At 50.5% G+C, this 20,890-nt stretch overlaps 1 protein-coding gene across 1 annotated transcript in view; it reads right to left on the reverse strand.

The window, feature by feature from the left end:
- Positions 1–20,890, reverse strand: part of PDLIM1 (PDZ and LIM domain 1) — a 43,687-nt gene that overhangs the window by 8,388 nt on the left and 14,409 nt on the right. Inside the window, exons 3-4 of the mRNA XM_068950337.1 lie at positions 14,070–14,154; positions 2,684–2,880 (exon numbers count right to left, since the gene is read on the reverse strand). Coding sequence (XP_068806438.1) covers positions 2,684–2,880; positions 14,070–14,154 — 282 coding nt within the window. The remainder of the gene's footprint in view (positions 1–2,683; positions 2,881–14,069; positions 14,155–20,890) is intronic.

Genomic DNA, 20,890 nt, shown 5'->3' on the forward strand with positions numbered 1-20,890 from the left:
CCGTGCACGGCGGCACGCTCCGGTCACAAATCTCAATGGTTGTTTCAGTCCAGAGGAAACACCAGCTTCGGGGATAAATCGCCCTCTCCCCTCGCTCCAGCAAATCCGTTGGCTGCAAGCGGCTCCTCCAGGACGACCGCCAGCTGCGGTCGATGCCTTTGCTGCGCGGGCACACAGGACGCAATGGACAACAGCGACTGAAATGATGTCTGGGTGCTTCACGTGGCACTGGACACAGAGAGACACAATGTGGAGAAAGCGGCTGTGACGAGAGTCATGCACTAACACGGAAAAAGGTGAAATGCAAACTCCCCGTCGCCCCGCGACAGGCCAACGCCGTGACAAGGACGAGCCACTCGCGGACGCCGGGATGTGGATGAGCGAGCGTGGCGAGGCAGCCACGGAGGCAGCGGCCGGTTACCTGGGGAAATCGGGGCTCACGGAGGAGATCTGCCCTTGCAGCGAGTCCAGGATGTTTCTCTGCGAATAGAGCTGCACGGGCGAATTGAACTGCACGTGCAGCACCCTGAGTCCCGGCACCGCCAGCTCCACGGGGCTGCTGGGGCAGGCCTGGGCGGCGCGCTTGAGCTCTTCGGGCCCCACGCGGACGTGGCTGGGGACGGAGGAGGTGCTGTGCCGCCGCTGCAGCGGGGGCCTGCCGGGGAGCGCCTGCAGCGGGTCATAGACTGAGGCGACGGGCGCCTGCAGCGGCGACAGGCAGCTAGGGGCCACGGCGTTTGCGAGGGCGGTTTGAGGTGGGGGGGGGCGGTTCGTTTGGTTTTTGCGTTGTGGAATTGAGAGGAAAACGCAGGGGAGGAAGAAAGGAGAGAAGGAAGAAATTAATGGAGAGCGACAATACAAGCGCTTGCACAATAGTGACTAACTTTTGCTAGAGGGATACCCCGCGGAGCACGTTGCTGCACGTTAAAGGCCTCTGGCTAAGGCTGTGGCTCCAGCCTCGCCCTCCAGCTGCAGCCGCAGCACAAACCCCAACGCGGTCGCGCCACAGACGGGCCAACACGGGGTCACAAGAGCAATGGAAAAGCGGATTTGCTGTGCGCTGGCTACCTGAGCACATGCTCAGGCCCTCCACCTTCACCACGGCCTTTGGGGAGCCAGCCCGGGCGCCCCACGGGGCCGGGGTCGCCCCTTGGGCCCCACAGTCGTGCTCAGCCTGACGGCCGTTCCCTGCCCTCCCGCCGGCCTTGCGAGGCCAAACGCGAGGAAGATGGTCGCTGCTGCTTGTCGCGACAGCTCAGCCGCGACCGCGCACCCGCTAGGCCCGGGCCGTGGGGCCGGTCCGCTGGTGCCGCCGCCGTGAGCAGGGCCGGGATCGGGCCGCTGGGTGCAGACCGACCGTGTGGCTGCGGGCTGGGGATGCCGGGAAATGCCAGGCAAACCCAGAACAAGCTCTGCCACGAACTAGTAACTCAGCAAGACGCACGGGCAGGAGCGCAAAGGCAACGGGAAGGCTGCCTGAGAGGTGAACCTACACGTGCCTGCGTGTGCCCCGGGGAGACCAGGAGGGGTTTTACTGGCAGGGAGAGGCCCCGGCTCCCACTGAAAACCACCAGGTTACCACAAAGCCAGATACCCCTTGCCCCTGCCCTGCCCTGACTCAGCCCCTGCATGACCGGGCTGAGGTCCGCCGGCGGTGAACGCGGCTGTCGCCGGCTGCAGCCCCGCGGCTCTGCCTGCAAGGGCCCACGCGCAGACCGGGCTCCAAGCGCGAGAAGCCCGTTTCAGTCACGAGCAAGTTTTCAGGTTTGGGTTAAACCACAATCTCAGCTCTTTGAGCCCTGTGAAAGCAGAGGCTTCAGTCACCTCTGCCTGCCCATTCGCAAGTCAGGAATTTAGCCAAGTTCCGTCTAAAGCGTGGATTTTTGCAGCCCTTGCTGCAAAAGTAGCCAAAATTGTCTAAGTATTTTGGTACTGTTATACAGAGACTTAGGGCAGTTAAGCAACGCTACCAACATAGCCAGAAAGATTTCAGAAAGCTCCTGGCTCCTGACTTACAGCTTCAACTGAAAAAAGAAGGAACCTTGGACTTTTGGCAAAAAATTAATGTCTCTGGCAAAGCTCAGAGGCTGCTGCAAAAATCAACAGGCCCCCTTGGCAGGTTGGGACCATTTTCAACTCCATATATAAAATTACTCATATAGGAATGAATGTTTCAGCTACTTTTTAAATAACATGTGAAAAAGAAGGGTCAATAATAAAAACAGAAAGAACCAAACTTAGACAGAGCCTGCGTAAGCATCACAGGCCACTGGGAATGGGGACGCACACGCTTCCTGCACGAGACGGCACCCTTCCTGCCCAGCATCGCCCCCAAAGCCAAAACACAACGCTAACTTTACAAAGTGCTGGTAACAAGCTATCAGGCACCTGTTCAGACCAGAGGGCTGGTATGTCAAGCTGAACGCACGCTGAAACTGCGTCGGTCTCTGCTAAACAAAGAAACACAACAGCATTAATTTCATCTCTGCATCTCAGGAAACATCCCCCGGTCCTCTGAGCCCTGCCCTGGGAACCACATCCACGCTCACGCCTCCACTCCTTCCCCTGTCCTGAAAGAGAGCGTTTCCAGGTTAGAGAGTGGGGACCCTGGCAACGAGCTCAGCCTCCGGGAGCCTTCCCCTGGGGAGCAGGGCAGGGAGGCAGAGGCGAGGGAGATACTTACGGCTTGGTAGGCTCCAGGGCCCCGGACGATGACTTTGACTCCACAGCACTGTTGAAGGTCTGGATGTTTTCTGAGGAGTAGAGGCCTGCAGGGTTGTTGTACTGAGCAGTGATGACTTTGGGGGCAGAGCTGGAAGCCGTGGCAGCAGTGAAGGGCACCGCGCTCCGGTTGTGTGCGCTTCCTATGTGCCTTATTTCCTGCATGCAGAGGACCAAAGGCAAAAATCAGAGGTGCTCGGGCATGCAGGTGGGACGTGATGGGGCAGCCGCAGCGCATGCAGCCCTTGCAATGGTTGCATTGGTGCGTGGTGTCAGCCGGGGAGCACATGACCCTAAGCCACGCCACTAAAGCAGGAGGATGTCCTCCACACATGGCAGGGGTCCCCGTCCCCATCCTGGGTCGCTAACGTGGCTCTCAGAAGGCTGACACTGAAGAGGTCTCAGAGTTGATGTGCTGGGCATGTGAGAGCTCAGAAACGCTGCTGGAGCTGTTAGCTCAAGCTGCCGCATGCCTGGGAGCGCCTGCAAGCCTACTGCAAGCCACAGGCCCTACCTTTCCACATGCACCACAAATTTTAAGCATTCCTTGCAATTCCTGAAAGCAGGGTGGGTTTCTATGGGACAGTGAAGATAAGGGGCAGAAAGAGGAGCTCTGCTTGACAACATCTGAAACTTTGGCCTTGCTGAGATAAAGGTACCCCCAAAAGAAGGGAGTTATCACTACTGAAAATGCTCTGGAGTGCATCTGCTCATTCAGCTAATCAGTGAACCACGCCGCAAGACTGGGGCTCGCAGTCCTCTTTGACAAACAAGGTCGGACTTTCTGGACAGGAAATCCCTCCAGCAAAGGAGGGAAGACAGCTCTTGTTAGTACAAAGGACCTTCCAAAGGCAGCAAGAGTTTAATACCTTGACAAAACCAGAGACCTCTTCAGTGCCAGATCGATGAGATACTGCCCGCTTCCCAGATGTTGTAGGTCTGCTATAAGCTTGAGGTTTCCAGAGGTATTAGGGGACACTTAGAACCACTGGTTATAACTTAATAAGAAAGGGGCCAAAACCAAGTTAAATAAGACACAAGGTAAATTTCTTCTGAATCAGAGATGGCTCCAAAATGGTGAAATTTATAAGCCCTATCACCAGTTCAGCGCACTGGGACTTGCAGCCTTGGGGCAGAGATAACAACACCCAGGGCTTACTTCTACCCAAAGAAGATGCTAGATCAAAGTGAGGAGAAAGCACATCGGGGCCTTGCTCGAGCAGGCAGAAGAAAGGATTGACAGTCACAGAGATGGCGGAAATATCCACTGAAATGTGTATTCTGAAACGCTGCAGCCAGCTGTAGTGACGGGAACGGCTTCCTGACCGGGCTAACGCCCAACGGCACAGGATGAAACACAGCCCTCGTTAACATACTGGGCCTGCACTTCCCAGCTCTAATTAACACAACCAGTTCCTCCTCCCACGCCCTCCACACACTGACTTCCATAGCGAGGACAAGGACGGGAGCCGTCGCTGCCCTTTGAATTTTTTGTGGCATTTGTTTGATAGAGCTATAGTTACAAAACAAACACTCATTAGAAACGCGTATGACTCCGTTCCCCTACAGATTTTTCTTTAAATCGCTTTCATGTCCCTAGATTTCCTCAGGCAGCTGGTTAGCGCGCCCAAACAGACAGATGCGAGTCACGTTGCCTCGTGGCGCTCAAGTGCTGTTTGTGGCATCAAGGATCCCTCAGCGAAGGGCACAACAGATCCAAACCCGTTCATGAGTTACGAGTCACTAGAAACCAGTGGGGCAGCTCGAGCTGTTCAAGCGCGGGGTAGCGGGACCGCTCTCGCACGGCTTTCTGGCTGCTGCCTACGGAAATCAGCCGTGCAACTTTCCCACACGCTAACGGAAGAAAGACCCTGGAGTAATTAGCTAATCTCCCTTTGTTACAATCTCATTCAAGGCTCATAACAGAAACAGTCTTTCCCATGGCAGAAACAGTGGATATTAGCAAAAAGAAATCATTACTTCAGACTGCAAATCACACCATGGGGAAAAGTATCAGTGATCTTATATCAGCATTAAATACATACGTTAGAACACCATTCAGAGGCCGCAAGTAGCAATTGTTTTCAGATGTGCATACGAATAGCTGGTTTAATCAAAGACAGAGGCAGAAGTTTTAGGCTAAAAGTTTAATTCATGCCACAGTCTGTATTGCAGAAACATTTAAGTATTAACCAAGAATTAGAGAAAGGGAAGTAATTTAGGGTTTTTTTTTTAAATTCTGGTTTCCTAAGGAAGTGAAGCATCTCAAATACTTACTCCACATGCATGTGGGCATGTTGCCATCTTCATCAAGACCTTTTGAACCGGTCAGCCAAGCCCAACTCGGTTTGAGAGAGAGAGAGAGCCCTCAAGGACGGTTACGTTCTTTCAAGTGTCGTGAAAATAGAGCACCAGACGGAGGAGAGAGGCTGCAGTCGCACTAGGAGCGCCCTGACCCCAAGAAGAACTACGAAGTGAGCACCAGCATAGCACCCACTTTTGGCCAACGGGGAGGTTTTCTGCTGTGCAATAAGATACAAGACTGTAAGTGAAGCTTTCAAAGTGTTAGGACATCTGTAGTGGCCTTGCGCTTTCTCACATGAATAAAGTCCACTGACTATAATGCAGTTTATAACAGCTGAAATTGGTGCTGAAGGTGGTGTCTGAAGATTAGGCTGGAAAAATCCCACCTTAAGAAAACAGTAGAAGTTATATAACCTGACAGTCCTACAGACACGTATCACAGGAGCAATAACATCATTATAAAGCGCATTTGGACAACCCAAATTCTACAGCAATTTCCTTCATGCCGTGCTGCTTTTTCTGCTTGAGCTGCAGGGAGAATTTGTAAAGAACAAATGCTTTCATGTAGCAAACGCAAGATCAAAAGATAACTTGTTCTTGCTGTCAAATGCCTTTACCCAGGGCCTGGCCAGCACTGCCAGTGCAGACCCTGGGTGGTGCCCTGGCCTTTTTAAAGCCCCGGTTCCTGGCACCGCATGTTTACGTGAGAGTCTCTGATGAAGGAAATGCTATTATCCAGGCAGCGCTTGAGCCACTCTTTCCCAGCAACACAGAGGAGCGCAACCGATATGAGACCCCGCACAGACGTCTTCGCAGCACCCGAAGGCAGACCCGGACACACTTGTGGCGGTGCTGCCTCATCCCCGCGGCCAGCCCCAGCCGCAGCCTGCGGCGAGCGGGGGGGCTGCCAGGGGTTATTTCAGCGCGCAGCTGAGGGCTAGAAGCGCCCACACCCCTGGGAGCAACGCTCAATATTCAAGAGCAATGCTTTACCACTTTACAGCGATACTGCGATAGCTGAACTGCTTTAGCCGCACTGAAACCAGCCTCTCTCCTTCCCGTCCTTCGCGGAAGTATGGCGTTACAGGGACTTCCAGCAACAGTTGCTCCAGTTAAAATGGATTAGCAACCTGCACAAACTTCTCTGCCAGCGCTCTTCTGAATTCAGAGCGGTCTTCTCTTACTTCACCTTCAAAATGAAGTGGGCTTTGAATGTAAAAATAAGCTATATCAACATGAGGACACTTCAAACCAGAAGACAACTGATGAACAAACAGAGGTTTGCTGCAGTACCACTAATTCATGTTCAATTTACAGATTAATGCGTGAAAGACCCCCCTCTTAGGAGCTTACTTCCAAAATAAGAATGGCCACTCACGGTGTTCTTGCCAGAACAGCTATTCCTCTTGAAGCTTCCTCCCTGCTTGAAATTACCTTTTCTATACGGACAAGCGCGAAGCGGCTTTGCAGCATGAGTCCACATGCTCCAAAGTCTTCCAGGCACTACTGCAAATCCTCCCATCCCAGAGAAAAATTTAATTTCTAGTCCCGAGGATGAAATGCATGCCTAGCTTATGGACTGCATGCTCCCACCTTTTACTGCCTCCCCTAAGGGGCAACAGCCATACTGCTCACACGGTACCGAAAGAGATGTTGCCTTGCAGATCAATCAGTAGGAAAATCGTGTCCTCAGTTTGCCCTCAGCAAAGCTTGTTGGGGAAAAAAGTGCCTTGAATGAAAACTGCTTCGTGTGTCCCAAGGATGAGCCCCAGCTTCAGCTCAGATACACCGGTCTCTGCCAACAGCTGCCCTGGGACCCGGCCGCCTGGCAGCAGGCCACACCAGCCCCTTCCAGCTGCAAACGGGGACGTCAGCAGCCGTGCCGTGGGCCGTTCCCAGCCTCGGCCCCGGAGGGGCTTCCTGCGGCCCGTGTCGGCGCAGGCGAGCAGTTGCGGAGCCCGACCTTCCCGGGCAGGAGCTGGCCACAGTGCCAGGCTGCGGGGTGACATGGAAAAAGCCACCAAGCCAAGGCAGGAAGGGGATCGGCATTTCCTACTCTGCTGGCTGGAGGCAGCGTCGCGGGGAAATACATGGGAAAACAACGGCCGCTTCCTCCCGTCCGTCCCGTGCGCGCCAGGCCCCGCTCGGGAAAACTGAGGCCCAGCTTGCGAAACCCCCGCCGCCGCGCCAATCGCGACCTCCGTGCCGCGGGCCAGCCGGTGCGCAGCGGGGCCAGCTGCTTCCCCGGCGAAGCTCCCGTGTCCCCTCCCGTCACCCACCGGCGATGGGGGCGGTCGCCACCACCTGCCCAGCCTGTCCCACCACCTCCGGCTCGTCCCGCGGAGCGGCGCATGGGAAGTTCCCGGCTGGTGGAGCCGGCCAGGTCGCGGGAGCTGCTGCAGAGCGCACCCATACGCCCACCCTGGCTGCGTCCTCGTGCTGGGAGCCACGTGCCCCTGCGCTGGCGGGAGTCCTCGGGCAGGCTCAGCACCGTTCGGGGCCTCGTCTGTCTCGCTGGTGACGCCGCCAAGGCCATTTCAGTTGTACCCCAGCTGCTTGCAGCACCATTGACCCCACCGGCACAAGAAACAGGAAAAATCTGCAGGCTTTTTGTATTCACTAATTAAAATAAAATGAGACTTGCAGGGTAGGACATTCCCTTCCCCGAAGCAGGGTTTTCCTCTCCTGACAGCCATGCTTGAAGTGAGCCAACAAAATTTGGACCTCGGAGGCTGGAAATCACTTGTTGCAAACCTGTTGCTTCACTATTTTATCACACCCATAGCCTTAGGGGCTCCTGTCCCCGCAGCACCTCCTCCGCTCATCCGCTGCCCCTTCCAGGTGACATCTGGCTGCAGCAGCTGGCAGGACCCAAGGGAGGCGGCTGTGAGACAGGGCAAGAGGAGGAAGAGGGAGGACGGCTCCGGGCACAGCTGCTCCCCTGGCACGTCCTGCCAAACCGGCGCGGCCCCGCGGAGTCGGTGCTGGCGGGGAAGAGCTGCTGCTCCCTCGACTCAGCCTACAAAGCTCCCCGGACATAAGAGCGCCCGCGAGGCGCTCCCTGACAGAGAACGCGTTTCAGAGGCTCACTCGTGAAGTTAGACACTTGCATCTCAGTTATTCCTTAAAGCTCCAGCTCTCGGAGTCAGAGGAGCACAAGGGACTCCCACCTTTCGCTAAAAAAAAAAAAAAACAAACAAAAAAAACCCACGCAGGGAGCCTTTGCAGTGGTGGGGAGACTTTTAAAACCCCCACAGCCTCGCCAGCTCCAGAGCCAGCGGCAAAACGCACCCTCCCAGGAGGCCTCGGAGGCGCGGGGCTTTCTGCCGCCCGGGTCGGAGTCCGGGCGATCCTGGATCGCGCACCTCGGCAGCCACGCCAAGAGGAAGCAAGATTAAACATTGCTCCCTGCAAATGTTTACTCAGCTCTAAGAAAAACGGGCCCGCGACCAAACCTCGGCGAGCCGGAGCGCCCGGGCCCGGCGGCGGGGCGGGCGAAGCCCGGCCCCAGCCCGCTCCTCGGCCGCGCGCAGCCACGCGGGAGCCCACCCGCTCGCTCCTCGGGGCGGGGGGCGGCTGCTGGCGCCAAACACGCAGCAACAGCTCAAAAGACGACATTTTTGTGGCCGACTCTTCCTGCTACACGGGCCTGCGCTCCAGCAGCTACGGTTACGAGAGCTGCAAGCGCCTTTGCTGTCAGCTCTCTCGCTGCTATTGTCTGGGGGTTTTCAGCTATGGGAAAAATGTTGTGCGACGCTTTGAAAGGCGATTAGAAATCAGGGCGGGTTTGGGGCTTCGTTCTTGTTGCGCGGAGGCAGGGGGAGGGGGGGCGAGCGGCAGGAGGAGGCTGCCCTCCGCCGCCGCGCCGGCCCAGCTTGTTCCTTTATGTACCTACTGCTTCATCCATCGCCCACGTCCGCATGGCCTTATCACAGGCCGGGCCAGGATCACACCCAGTTTCTATAGCCTCCGGCCTCCGCGGTGTCCAAGGAGATAAAATACACAGGAGGGAAACAATTACATCACTCTCCGAGGACCGGACCGGGCGGGCAACCTCGCAAGAAGTCTTGGGAAGAGAAGAGGAGTAGCTGTCTGCCTCTGTCATCCCACAAACGCCGTGAGTCACCTCCAAAGCTGCCCCGGCTGCATGCCTCCAGGTCACTGCTGCTCACCACCAGCAAACCCCTTCTCGCCTGGGACAGCCCATCGCTTTGGAGGTTAGGAAAGAGCTGATCATCTCCTCTCAAACCGAGAGCTCTCGCTGCGCCTGGGGAAAGCGCCCGTGGGGACCGCGCCGCCCGGCGCGCAGAGCGGCCCCGGGCTGGCCGGCTCCCAGCGGGGCGCGCTCGGCTCGTTCCCTCCACCATCTCATACGGCTCAGAGGCAGCTCAGGCCCCGTCGACCTCCGGGTCGTACAACTACAGGAAAAAGACAGACGTCCTCCAAAAGAGCCCAGGCGCGAGAAGGCCCTCGGCCGAGTCGCAAGGACCTTTATGGCTCATTTAGCGACGGGCGACACAGCCACGTCCAGCAGGGTCAGCTAAGTGCCTGGCGGCGTCTGGGTTTGCTCTTTCCTGCTGTGGCCGCTTTTCTCGAGAAAAGCGGAGCAGAAGGCACAGGCAGACATGTTAATTTTTCCCACCACGTTCTCTATGGGAAAACGACACGGAGCGATCACCCTTATGATCTGGGTGAGAAGCGCAAGTGACATACATGAGAAAATACACTAAGGCGTCTCCGTCATTTCCTTCCTCCAGCGTTGCCATGGTCGCTCCCAAAACAAAGCCGGCTCAGCCTGCTGAGCCATCACTGCTTACAAGCTGCTACACCTCTCCATGAAATGCGATTTATCACCACTCTTGCTTCAGTTTAAACTAATTATTTAGAGGGATAATGATAATAATAATAATGAAGTAATATTAAGGCTGCAGCTCTTTCCTTTCCAAAGGTCACTTTAGACAATGAAGTCAGTCTTGGGACTCGGGACTTCGGGGAATGCATGGGAGGCTCTGGAATGCCTTTTTCTCAAAAGCACATAAAAGTATCTGGAACTTGCATTCCAAATCAGGGAAAATACTTGTACGGAAAGATGTAACATTTCACCAAGGATCAGCCTCCCAAAGGATTCGAGAAGTAAACAAAAAGCCTAATGGGGTAAAAAGGGTCTAGGCAGTGATTTTAAATTGCCTTTTTAGTCATACAGCTCGACACCCATTGAAAATTAATTTCTTTGCAAAAGATCTTGAAAAAGACTTAAGTTATCTAACTGTAAAAATAAAACAGGAACAGGAAAAGAAGATGGACATAGTGCTGTGAGAAATTTCAGTTAAGACATTGAAGGCAGGGGAAAAACATTAAGCTACCTAATTTCAAGAAAGGCGGAAAAGTATTTGGCCAATCCGATCTCTACAACAAAGGCTTTAGAACATTTCTGCTTTGTACCTGCAATAAGGCTATTCACATGTATAAATATATATTTCTGCACTCAAAGAGGTGCACTCAAGAACAGCGAGAAGCATCTTTGGTGGACCCTGGATCAGGCCCTAAATGAACTACAGGACTATTTGCTTGGTAAGCAAATTAGTAAGCGTTCGGCATCAGAGAGTTGCCAAGGAAAGCACATGTTATGCTTTCATTGGCAAGTGAGTTAGAAAAACCTGAATGGCTCACACAGCACTGCCCTTGCCTTCAAAGAGTCAACTCTGCTCACGGCTTTTGCCAACCCTGCTGGAAAATGCGATCAGCATCCTTGTGGTAAAATTCAGAGCAGTTTGCCATGCTGGTGTACACAGCATGTTCTGCACGCTGCTGCTGGTCTTTTGCAGCAGGCCTGATTGAAATCTCTGGTAATAGTCCAGAGACCCAGCCCCAAAGTAATGCAGCCGACAGCTTGCCGTGGTTCTAGCAGAAATCAGCTCCCTCCGCTGACACCACGTTCAGAGTAGAAGGACTCCACTACAAAATGTTATTTGCTGCAGTCAGCTACAGAAAAAGGAAACGGGTGTGTATTTAAAAAGGCCTTTAAAACCTGATGCTGTTCATGACACTTTTCCTTGGCACACTAGACCAGGACGTTCAGGCACTGGTAAGCAGGAAGGGTAAATGGGAGCTGTGGTTTGGAGACGCGAGACAAACATCTTCCCTCACACTGCCAGCTCCCCGTGTCAGCACGCGGCAGGACAAAGGCATTTAAAAGAAAGTCCCATGCCCGAACACCAGCGAGCACCAGTCACCCGGTCACTGCAAATGACAGCTGGCTGCATTTTAAACTCAGAGAGAAAAGGAGAGGCAAAACTGCTGTGAAGACCAGCACGACTGAGCTTGACTCTTTTCCTTTTACATCAGGACATACACACTCTCTGAGTATCAGCAGTCACAAGGGTTCAATGCCTAAATCTTCAGGCAACAGTCAGTGCCTAGAGCAAGATAAAAATAAGGGTCGCTGTCTGCTTAGGGATAGGATTTGCAACAGGAAGCTCTCCACAGTCAGTTTCTCACCAAATCCTACTGCTGAAGTCAGCTGAGGGTTGTACCAGCAAATTCAGTTGAGCCACACTTATCTCCTGGCACCACTGGAGTCCCTATATTATGGCCAAAACTAAAGCTAGGGTTAGGACTAAGGTTAGGGTTTAGGACTCCAGAATTATTGCCAAATCCCGAAAGGTCTGCCCTTCCCGATGCTCCTTCCAGATGTCTATGCTTGGATTTTAGAAAGCAGGGCACGACCTGTGACTAAGATTGGGGTTAAGATTACTTCCTCAGCATCCACATTTCTTACTGCGCTGCAATAGGCTCACTGAAATAGCGCAGGGCTGACTCACATTCAAACCCTTCACCTCAAGGGCACTTGACTGAAGAAGAGCCATTAATTAGGGTTAAGACTAGAACAGCGTTCAAAGAAAAGAAGTTTCTTGAACTTAAGCTACTTGCTGAATTCTGCCAGAGCAAATGAGTTAAGCTAAGAGGTGATATCAGTGGATTAAAATAGCCTCTGTTTAGTACTTGAGCACCAGTGGATGTCCATCCTAGGCTGGGTTGGAGTGGGAGGGAAGGTGCCTATGCAGAGATTTCAGTGCCCTAATGTCTCATGCAACATTCAGAGTCTCATCTATCATCCGGACTGGCAGTGCAGTAAGGATCAGTGCAAGACTGTAGGAGAGGACGTTCCGCAGTGTTGTTTCTACCTGAATTCTGCCAGATACATTAACATAAACTGAGGGCTGGCCTCACCGGAGAGGTTACCTAGGTTTAGTTTTTGGACCACAGCAAATACCTGCCTCTAGACTTGCCTAGACCCAGGCACTAGGAGATTTCTATAGGCAGGTCTTCCTGATTCTCCCAATGTTGTTCCAAGGCTCACCAAGGAGGATCAAGGCTGCAGCCCTGACATGATAGACACATTCAAAGCCCCTGAGGGCTTTCACTTTGATTTCTGCAGGACAAGATGAATTTCCTCTTTCAGTGACAGGCAGTAGGTCCTATGGTTGGACTACCTCTGTCTTTGCCCTGTAGTGCTGCCAAGCTTGCACTTCAGAAGCACGCATGCCCCTTTATACGCTGGTGTTCAGAGCATTTCAACACAGAGTTCAGAAGAAACCCACTCCTGCATCTATTCAGAATACATTTCTAAAATATTTCAGAGTCATTTACTGAGCAGTGCAATCACACGCTAAAGTAACGGCACAGGCAGGTTCACCCACCAACATTAGCTTTTACAAAGCCCCTCTTTCACTCTGAGACAAAGTGTGAGCAGGGGAGAGGGTTGTCTTTGCCTTTTAGGACAGCACTAGATGAGCTTGTATTCAAAGGTACAGCAGTTCCCCGTTCCTTCAGAAAGGGATGGCCACCAAGTCTCAAGGTTTCCGGGAGAACTCCTCCAGAGCTTGGGCAGCAGAAGACAAACCAGATCCCAACTCCAGCAGTGTCACAGGCTGGCGTCACTGCATACGCCCAACCCAACCTATGTTCAGATGGCTCAGTCTCGTGTTGTGCCTTGGCTACGTTACAAAATACCTGGAGAAGGCAGCACCACGCTCGAGTGCCAAGCAACACACAGCAGCCTGGCATGAAAGGTGGCATGGATGGATCTCAGGCCAAGGTCTAGGCAAGGCACTACTGTGCACATGCTGCCTTAGATTCGGGTCCTTTCCGTCCCAGACAGGCATATTAGCACTTAATTGGTTGCAAAGCCCATCTATTTTTATCTCTACTCTTTTTGCTAAAGAGACTCACAGGGGAGATATGCTTGGGCCAGAATCCAAGTCACCACTCCAGTGAAAATCCAGAGGAATATCATTGATTTTAGTGTAGTTGTTATAGATTTGTGCAGCGTAATCCTCTAAACCTAGCCCAGGCAATGCCCTTGCACAGGTCACACTTATTACCACATTTACTCGACAGAGGCAGCAGACCGGTGAAGCAAGGCCACTAACAGGTTACAAAACTAATCTCCTAGACAGAGGCTATAAGATCTGCCACAAAGATAAAGGATATAAAAGGCTGATATGTTTCTCTTCCCCTTTCTCCGGGGCTGGACTGCTAGTAAGAGCCTTGATGTTTATAACAAAAAAGCCCAAGACAAAACAAGAAAAAGAAAACAGAAAACACTGTAAGAGTGAATTCTTCTCCTCCCCTCTCAAGAGCTTTCTTATCTGTGTAAATCAACAGGACTAGCAATGGCAGTGGTAATTTATTGTTTGCATTAAGCCACACCTACACGGTGCCTTCTATGCCCCTTAAGATAGGGGCCTGTGTGCATGCACACACAGAAGACAACAGCTCGGATCCAAAACAGCTTACCCTTGGCAAGGTGTTCAGATTAGCTCTCCATGGCAGCTGGCTTTCTCCTGACCATGACAGCCTGTTTGCTCTCTGAAGGTTTCCAAGGACCACAGGATTTCAGGGAGGTATGCAGCACGCACTATTCCCAGTGCAACCAATGGTGTGATACATGCTCAGCTCCTTGGAGAATCAGGCCAGAAACCACTCTGGAGCAGGACAGGAATAAGTGGAGAACAAGAGCATGCAGATACGCTGTTACTTACCTGGGGCTGAGAGGCCAGATTCATCTTGTAAGGATGCGTCTTTCCCTCCTCAGTTACAAGTGGTGACCAGACTTTTGACTCCGTTCTGCAATACATGTATTTTGAATAGTTTAATAGTCTACTTTTGTCATAGGGCATTGTTATCATTATTAACATCCCCGCAGCCTTTTGTATATAGCGCTATCCATATTCGGGAGGAATCCAGCCTCATTTTAGGCATGTAACTTAGATGTCTCAGTTATGTTGCAGAAGGTCCTTGCAAAAAGACAGGATCCTCCTAGCAGTGATCCTCCTGGATCGCCCTTTGGAACTCCGTTGGCTGCACCACAAGCATGGGCTCCAGCGCAGGCAGTCAGGACATCCAACAACAGAAGCTGGAAATACTCCCCTAGATACACATACTTTAACTTGAGCCAGACAACTCAGATTACTGTGTGGTTCAGCTTTTATGGGTAGCAGGGAAGCGGAACAACTCTTCTCTGTCCTAAACCTACAGAGAACATGTCCTTCTTAAAGTTAGGCTTGCCTTGTACAAGCTGGAAATATGTTTTACTTTTAGCCTCTAGATTCTCTTCTTATTTATACAGTGGTGCCCATGCTGAACAAAGAGAGGTTTGGGGGACTTATGAAAGGACGGGTTCAAGCCTGTAATGAGACTAAGAACAGCGACAACGTAATATGTCCAAGCAGAAAGTCTGTCTAACTGTTGCCAGCCTGTGGTCTGACCCAATTACTCACAGCAGCCTGAAACACAAGTCAAGATCTGCGACCAAAACCTGCTTTTTCATCTCATTCTGGAGTTTTGCTATGATCCCAAAGAACAACAGACAAACAAGAGATGAGAAAGAAGTAGAGTGCTTAGATCTGCCTGAGATACTTTGTGGGAAACACACGCTACCTAAGTTTCTCATAAGTAGAATAGTTAGCCTTTAGGAGGGGCTCCTTTTGGACTAGTAGGGCAACTTTCCACAAACTTCTTAATAGTAGGGAAGGAGTGACTGAAGTATTGCTGAATGAAAACCATTGTTCATTGCTAAGTACTGCATAATATGTCAACTAGACAGCTGATAAACTCTTACGATGAGTTTTGAAAACCACGTCCTGTTTAGACAGGATCCCTTTGTAGAATTTGCACTGCAGATAGATGGACTTCTTAGATATCTGTGGGTCCAGGGCCAGCTGCGGTTTAAGTATTTGGTTAGCAGAAGAAGCATGCTTCCACTGGGAATTAACTGGATGACTCGCAAGAGACTTTAAATAAAAAAGGCATATAAAACTGACAAGGATGTAGAAACGGGAACTAGAGCTATCCATGCTAAATCCAATCTGGTCCACATCATTTCTCTAAAAGCCCTCCAATGCCCTTTTAAAAAAAAACAACCCAAACTTAACTGTGATGCACACACGCGTTTTAGACATTTACTGCATAAATAGTATTTTAAAACTTACACCTAGAGGGTAACTCAGTGGGAGGAGATGGGAAACAGAATTTTTATAGGGCGTTTATTTACCTGCTATTGCATCTATTACACTCTGGACTTTACACAGTAAAGTCTCCAGATGAAGTCTGCTGTGCTGTACCTGCTTTCATGGAGAAGTACAAAGACACAGGTCACGCCAGATACGATCCTTCGCAAGCTGTGATTCAGCTACAGCAAGCATTTGACTCCAGACTATCACAAGCTGCCTTATCTGAATCCTGGCGTCTGACGAGCTGGGGCGCTTAGACTAACAAATATGAATGTAATGGCTGCACAGGATCAGATCTATGACAATTTGTTGTCTCCCACAACTGCCATTAGTGGACACACATCATACACAAGGTGGACGTGAAACCATCGTTCCCTCTTGCTTCTGGCAACCACTGCTTTAAGGTGCTTAAGGAACCAGAAGTTCTACCCTGATGACACCTATCCCACCTCACCAAATCACGGCCACATGCGACCAAGTATTCATCTCATCTGAAAAAAACAAAAATTAAAAAAAAAAACCAGGGCCCACAGCAGAGCATGGGGAATTCAGATAGTCTGCCAGTCAGGTTGTGAGCAAGCGGGTGCTGCCTGGAGAGGAAAGCACAGTTCTAGAAAGCACTAAACATTCCAAATGCTTCAGCTTATTTCTTGCATGCAGCACCCCTGCTGCCAGCTCTGGATGCTTTTGAGGTAGCATTTTCTTTTGCATTTTCTTTTTCACCTTATTCAGCCTGCAAATTTAAGCTCAGGGCAAGCCAAACATATAGATCAAAAGCTTTCCCACCGAGACCTCGGGCACTTGCTCTCATTCCTCTGGCCCTCACTCACCACGTGCGAGGTAGCACAGCACACCTGTCTCCAGATTAGGGGAGGCAGCTCTGGCCAACCACTGCAGCCAATGGGTTTTTGACCAGATTTTTGTCCCCTTTCAATAGGAATGCAAAAATAAAAGTTCGCTTCCAAGTCTGCTGCCATTCTGATTTGTCACTGGATATAAATGGAAGCAGCAAGGTCACTGCAGGCTTTACTTTCTATCCAAGTTAAAAGTTATCCAAACAGAAAGGTTAAATAGTCCACGCGGTTATCCCTCTAAGGCTGGGGAGGATAAAGCTCCCCTTTGTCTTCACAACAGCTGCAGCAGAGCCCGCCCATCACCCTCGCCATGGGCCATTTATGGCCCCAGGGACGGCACAAAGCGGAGACAGCTTTGCTCCCGCGGGCTGGCCAGCCAAGTGCCCTCTCCCACCCCGCCACCGCCTGTCAGCGAGCACCGAGAGGGAAAGACCTTCCCGGGCGTTCCCCGCGCCGTCTGCCGTTAGCAGGGCTGCCGGACCGGCCTTCCTGCTGGAGACGGGCTGTTGCACCTGCTGCCTGGGGATCCCACAACATCCCCTTAGCATCTTGTAGACGTCTGCTTAAATTGCGGATAATTTATTTTTAAGAGTGTGGTTTCTATTGCACAGTCTTTCAGACGAGACTCCATCAGAGAGCAACGTTCATCCAGCTAGCGCAGAAGGAGAAGACAAAATCATTACTTTCAGACAAGCCAGGGAACAAGTGCCAGGCCAACTAATGGATAACACAAACTTCATCACGTTTGCAGTTTACATTTCCATGCCACAGGAGAGAGAGCAACCATGACAGGGCCAGGGAAGGAGCCGGTCATTTGCTGCTTCCTCCAGGCAGAAACCAAGACCTGAGATAAGAAGAAGTTTTCTCTGATGCTAAAATACGTGCGTAGAAGCTGCTAGTTTGGACTGTGAGGAATGGTAGGAAGGAGAGGAGGGAAACTGCATGCACGTCAACACAGGAATCTGGAGAGATATTTATAAAACATAACATTTTTCAAGAAGCCTGGCTTGAACATGGCGTAATATAAACACTACAAATGCCTAGATTTTGCTACCAAGGTTCTGCACGCAGAGCCGGACCACAGCTTCAAAGGAAAATTCAGGGCTGGAAAATGAGGTTCTAACTCTGTATGCCAGGAATTGCCTAAATTAGTGCTGTAAACAAGCATATTCACATTCCCATTTCAAACGCTGGACTGGACCGACCGTGAGATACCAAAGAAGCAACTAAAACCAGAAACACAGAAAAGTTCCTTACACAACACAAGGTTTGATATCCATCAAACCCATTTTTGCACTGATAGCTGAAAAATGAGGGAAGACCTAAAGAATGTCTCCTACAAAAGTCCCCAGAGTTTGAGTCAGGCATGTTAACAACGGTTAGCGACTACCAACAACAGCTTTCAAGCTGCTAGGAAGGTACCTGTTTAACCAGCCCTTTAACTACCACAGCTGCAAAGTACCTACCCTTGGATTTAAACACGAGCAGCCACTTTTGGCAAGCCTTCCAGGAACGGGCAGGCTCACTTTGGCAAGCGGAGCCTGTTTAATAACTGTATTTGGGCTGCATGCAACTGATTGCCAGGTCTGACAACACCACTTTTCAGAGCTTCCTGGGGACAGGAGCACTCAAATTTCTTTCTTTCTGTACAGGTCTCTGCTCCTTGCATTTCAGCCACTAGAGACGGAAGGCCTGGCTGCAACCCGGACTGTGCAAAGAGAGCAACAAAAGTGCATCACAAGCAATTGCATTACAAAGCTCTGAAGTTTTATCACAAAGGATAAAACACACCTGACAGCTCAGCCTTGCACTGTTCTTCCACTAGTCAGCTCTAGAGTAAACTACTTTTGCCTCCCAGAAAGAGGCTGTAAAAATATGGCAAGCCACAGGCTTTATTTGCAAAATAACTCTGAATGCACCAGTCATCAGCAAGAGCTCCCGGCCCGCCCCCGGGAGGGCTGGGTAGCACCAAGCCAGTCCGGGAGAGCTGGTGGGCAGCTGCTACGGGTCATGCCCATATATAGATGCACACGGAGCATCAGGCTTTTCCCAGGCCAGAAGAATTATTAGTAAGATGACAGAGCTGGAAAATTCTCGCTGGCAGGGAAGCAAAAAACAAACCTAAGTGAGTCAACGGACTCCACGGATTTCCTAGAACACAAATTCAAGCCTTTGACTTCGCACAGCTTGTCTGCACAGCTGAAAATCAGTAACACATGGCACACGGACAGGGAGCCTCCTGCAGCAAGTGTGCAGCTGAACCTGCCGAATAAAACACAGGCGACTTCTCTCTCTCTCTCTCCTTTTCGTCTTCCTAAGCCTTTCTGACAATGCATTTAACATATGCTGTTAGCAGGTCTGACTGCCCTGATCCTGGCAGTTTTCAAAGAACAAATGCATCGCTTCACTCATTGGCATCACTTTCAGCAGAGTAACAGACTGTTTTGCAAACAAAAAAGGTGTAGCAATATATTTTATGCCGGCAGCCAAGCTGCAGAAGAGCAGCTTGAAATCTGAACAAAAGGCCAGTGGGAGTGGAACAAGAGACGACATGTCTGCAATCCCTTCGCGCAAATAATCTTCTTGCCTTACCACCCCCAAGCTGCCTCCGGACGCAGCAGGAAGGGTAGGCTCACTGTAGGAACACTTCTTTTTGGTTAACAGAATATATACAATTTACCTTCAAGTTGCCCGCGGCTGCACATGAGCACAACTCCACTACCCGTTTGGTGACTAGAGCCTTAAGGGAAAAGCCATTTGTTTTAGAATTAACGTTCACCCACGCTGCTAATAGAATGAGTGTTTGTCTGTGTTGTTAATCTGTTTTATTCTGTAGCTCTGGCTAGCCACAGCTGTGCACACCAAATTCATCATGAGCATTACTAGTGATGCTGGTGATGCCTGGCCCTTCTGCCTATCCGGTGAATTTTGTGGTTGGAGAGTTTGTTCCTCCTGAGCCTTCCCTTCTTTGAGTGCTTTCTTGTCAAACACACTATGTTTCCAAAGCAAGCTGATAGCTTTCTCCAGTCTGCTGGGCATATCTTGCTGTTTACCCCTTGTTACAGGAAAATCAGAGGTCCCCTTGGACCGGATGCAGCCTGGGGGAAGGTTTTGCTTGAGCCCAGCATTTCAGCATTAAGACGTACACACCCTAACTAAAAAAAGAAAAGCGCTCTTCTCAAAGACTCAGCATCCGAAACTTCCCTCTTCCAGTGAAGAGGAAAGGCTCAAAACTCTGTCTGTGAAATTTCTCAGTTTGGCAAAACAAATTCTATTTCCATATCATCATGTGGTTTTGAGTCTGCTGGAGCAGGCAGTCTGCTGTAGGTCAGTCTTTTTAAGTACACTAGGCAAAATCAAGGTGTAGAGCTTAATCATACACCAGTAAAGACAATATTGGGATGTTTACTTTGGTTTCCTGGTAACTGCATTTCTAAAAGCACGCTCTAGCCTGAAACAAAGAGCAAAATGAATGAACAAACAGGCGGAGAGAGGAGTGGTGCTTTGCTAGACGCACTCAGGTCAGCAGGAATTCGGTGAATGCGCCAACATAGTAGAACAACCATTCTCGAGGCAGAAGACAGACCCTTAACTCTGTTCACACGTCAAACAGCAAAGCACCTGGCAATGCCGCTTTAAAAAGTTTATTAAGAGAAAACAACTCAGGGCTGCTTTTAACTCCTAGAAAATTAACAGATTTCTACCAGCGATAAATTTGCCCCTTTAGGTGAAAAAGCAGACCGGGCATGTTCTCTTCTGCTAGTAATTTGATCCATTTTTAACAGTGACATGTGTTAGGCTAGATTTCCTGCCTACAGTCTGATCTGAAATATTTTTGGACTGTTACCATCATTAAGGAAAATACCGAAACAGGAAACATGGGAATGCTGTTGATATTCACAATCAAGTACACAGTGCAAACAGCATTTCCTTTACCAGAAGTGTTAAAGTCCTTTCAATTCTCTGCATTTACACTTCTCTTCAATAATCATAAGTACAGCCAAAGTTAAGGAAAATTTAACCACTCAGCTAACATTACAAGAGAAGAGGGTTTCGTGATGCTGAGCACACACATATAAGCTTTGTTTGGGTCTGGGAAAGAGCACAACAGCATAGAGTGATACTTCCCTAAAACACTCTCCCAGTCTCCAGCTATTTGCAGCTAAAGGGCTTTCTATAGCAGAGACACTGCCTTACTATTTAATATCCTTCACAGATTTTTTCTTCCATGAATTCGTCCAATCTCCTTTTGAACCCACGTACACTTTTAGCATTCATAGCCCTGTCACAAATAAAGTCCCCCCTGTCGCTACTGTGAGGGGAACTGAAGTCCCTGATGCGGGCTCAGACCCACGGCTGTAAAATCCCTCCAGGCATGACCCTGATGCCACCCCAAACGCAGGTCTGAGAAACATTTTTTAGACTATCAGGAGAGATACGGAGCTCCATGAATAATCATTTAAAATTAATCAGAGAGAGAATTAAACTCACGAAGGA

Source organism: Struthio camelus, chromosome 7, assembly GCF_040807025.1.
Source record: "Struthio camelus isolate bStrCam1 chromosome 7, bStrCam1.hap1, whole genome shotgun sequence".
Lineage (NCBI taxonomy): Eukaryota > Metazoa > Chordata > Aves > Struthioniformes > Struthionidae > Struthio > Struthio camelus.